Source organism: Neopelma chrysocephalum, unplaced genomic scaffold, assembly GCF_003984885.1.
Source record: "Neopelma chrysocephalum unplaced genomic scaffold, ASM398488v2 Primary Assembly neopelma1_96780, whole genome shotgun sequence".
Taxonomy (NCBI): Eukaryota; Metazoa; Chordata; class Aves; order Passeriformes; family Pipridae; genus Neopelma; species Neopelma chrysocephalum.
In genome coordinates, this window is record NW_020925424.1 from 322,289 (window position 1) to 325,255 (window position 2,967).

The window sequence follows — 2,967 nt, forward strand, 5'->3', positions numbered from 1 at the left end:
CTTTGTGAAGTTGTATTTTGATGGGAGAGGTAATAGTTTACCGACTTTCAGCCACAAATCAGTCCTTTGTTATGTCTGACTCATCTATGCTTTCTTTACCTCAAGCTATTTTCATTTTCCCCTAAAAACAGAAGTCCATCCCGTAAGTCAGTGCACCAAATATCAACTCTCCTGGAGTCAGGAGGCCGATGAGTGATCCATATATCACTGGCAGCTCTCCCAACATTGCGCAACAATCACAAAGACACGAGAGTGACTTTGTTTCAGCTCTTGTTCCTTGCAAAAAGCACCATCTAAAATTATAGCAAGCATAGGCAAGTGTGCCCTGGCATGTGTCAGCCAGCACCATGCAGGGTGGAGCAGTGGAAGGGTGGTCCTTAGTTGCAAGTAGTACAGGAATATGGGCCAGCTTGTTTCTCTATGTTTAGTTTGAGAGCAAGGTCACTATCACCTTGAACAGAAAGAAGGTTTAGACAACTGGGATTGTCCAGCCTGGAGAAAAGAAGGCTCTGGGGAGACTTCATTGGAGCCTTTCAGTACTTGGAGGGGGCTTGTAAGAAAGATGGGCCTTTTGCAATAGATCAAAGGGTAATGGTTTTAAAACAGGTTTTAAACTGAAAGAGCATTTCGTTTAGATTAGCTATAAGGAAGAAGTTTTTTACAATGAGTGAGGTAAAACACTGCCACTGGTTGCCTAGAGAGGTGATCGAAGTCCCATCCCTGGAAACATCCAAGGTCAGGTCTGATGGGGCTCGGAGTAACCTGACCTAGTTGAGATCTTCCTGTCCTTGGAAGGGAGGTTGGACTAGCTGACTTTTAAAAGGTCCCTTCCAACTCACACTATTCTATGATTCTATGATAATAACAGACCACATCCCTTGCTTCTGCTTGTCAAAGCACACTCCATTCCTCCGCCTTTTTCCTCATCATGATCACAACCCTGTCCAGCTCTCCTGGACCACCACCACCACAAGCACAGCCCACCCTCCCATCTCTCTTTCCCTAGCACAAGCCTACCCCACCCCTCTGCCTCTTCTTGCCGGATGATGCAAATCCCACCCCTCCACCTCCCCTGGCCCCCCACGCTTCCATCCCCTCTTCACGAAGCACACTCCATCCCTCCATCCCGTCTCCCCCACGGACGCCCCATCCTCCCATCTCCTTCCATCCGGCACACCGCATCCCGCCGGGCTTTTTGTGTCCGGGAGCGGAGGCGTTGTCCCTGCCCGGTCCCGCTCCGCCCGGGCACGCCGCCTCCTGCCCGCCTGGCGCGGGGGGGCGGGATTCCCGCGCGTTTTCCACACGTCAGGACTCGGGGAAACCCCCGGCAAGCCGCGTTGTAAGCACGGCGCTCCGCCCCTGTGCCCGCGGTCCGCTGCCGCCGTCGAGCCGTGAGGACCTGGGACGTAACTGCTCCGCACCAAGCCCAGCCGAGCCGAACCTGGGCGGTCAGTGTCCTGCCGAGCCGAGCCCGGACAGTCCGTGCCGAGCCGAGCCTGAAGAGTCCGTGCCCCGCCGAGCCGAGCCCGGACCGTCCGTGCCCCGCCGAGCCCCGCCACCGCGATGCTGCCTGGCAAGACCCTGCGCAAAGCCGCGCCACCAGCCTCTCCTGCAGGTACCGGAGTGTGAAGCGAGAGTGTGGGGGGGACAGGATGGGACTGGACAGGACGGGGACACACGGTTCTGCTGCCCGCCCGACTCCAGCACCGGGAGCGGGGGCAGCGCCCGGAGCGACTGCGGTCGCTCGTGCGGAGGCGAGGGCGGTACAGCCACTACTCTCCGTGTGTGTGGGGGGCGCGGGGGGGAGGAGGGGAGGTGTGTTTCATGTTGAGAAAAGAGGTAAAAAATTGAACAAACTTGTGGGGATTTCTTTAAAACGGAAACCACGCTTGGTGTCTGACGGCCGCGTGTGTCCGCAGGGCGGGAGGCGGTGGCGGCCGAGTGCGCCCAGGAGCTGCTCCGCATCGGCGACAGGTGGGACCTGCGGCAGAGGATCCTGAACCTGCTCAGGAAGCTGTTCTGCCCGGAGAGTTGGGCTGCCCGCGGACATGGCGCACGGAACGGCAGGGGATGATGACCTTGGCTTTGTGGTTTGGAACAAGAGGCTTCACAGACACTGGGAGATGAAGAAACCTCGGAAATCTCGTTGCGTTGTATTTAGCTGCCTGTAGCCGTCTGAGGATGGCTATCACATGATTTCTCTGAAGAATGTACAGCAATATTTGCGTGTGAATGCCAGTGGGAAAAAAAAATAGTGATGGGCAGAGCCCCTCGCCTTGCAATGGTGAACTGGGGGGAGATGGTGACGTGGGGAGACTTGGGGCAAGACTGAACTTGCCTTTCACCATGGTCTGAGGAGCCTTCCAGGAACCTGGTTTCCCCAGTCGCCCTCTGGTCCTCATGTCCCACAGCCATGTTTCACCGAGGAGCTCGGACCACCTTCAGGATGAAGCCAAAAAAAGTGGCAATGTCTTGGAACTTGGGATCATGAATCCCACAGCAAAAGCCAGTTGCTGGGTTTTTGACTGCTCTCCTTTTCTAAAGCCTGGATCCTGCTGGACAGGGATCTGGTGGTGGGATTATATAATTCATTCAAGAAAACCACTATCTTTGTTGAATGGTTTTTTGTCACAGGATTTTGCTTTGCAGACTAAGAGTTAAAGTTCTATGAATTAACACAATGTTGCATAGTTCAAGCCTATATTATAAATATATAGTATCAGTTCATATATATATATATATAGTATGTATATGTAAAATATAAATATCTGCACCACTAGTGTATGAAACAAGTATTTCACGGAGCTATTAATTGAATGGTGTTTGGGCTCAAAACATAGTTTGAAAAAATGTTCAATGCATGGTATAAAACTCGGTATAAAAATACATTACATAAACTAAAAAGAAGTTTGACAATAAAGGAAATAAATCACATCAGCATCATATAAGACATATATCTGAATATAT

The 2,967-nt window shown here is 52.3% G+C and overlaps 1 protein-coding gene across 1 annotated transcript; it reads left to right on the plus strand.

Annotated features, from left to right (window-relative positions):
• The first annotated feature begins 1,563 nt into the window (after positions 1-1,563).
• On the plus strand, positions 1,564-2,074 carry PMAIP1 (phorbol-12-myristate-13-acetate-induced protein 1). The gene is made up of 2 exons (XM_027709492.1): positions 1,564-1,615; positions 1,920-2,074. The coding sequence occupies exons 1-2, from the start codon at positions 1,564-1,566 to the stop codon at positions 2,072-2,074; spliced, it is 207 nt and encodes a 68-aa protein (XP_027565293.1).
• The last annotated feature ends 893 nt before the right edge of the window (positions 2,075-2,967 follow it).

What these genes read in the sequence shown, in the direction of transcription:
- PMAIP1 (XM_027709492.1), top strand. Translation starts at nt 1,564, where the DNA reads ATGCTGCCTGGCAAGACCCTGCGCAAAGCCGCGCCACCAGCCTCTCCT. An exon ending in GCCACCAGCCTCTCCTGCAG is followed by an intron (nt 1,616 to 1,919) that starts GTACCGGAGTGT and finishes GTGTGTCCGCAG; the next exon opens with GGCGGGAGGCGGTGGCGGCC.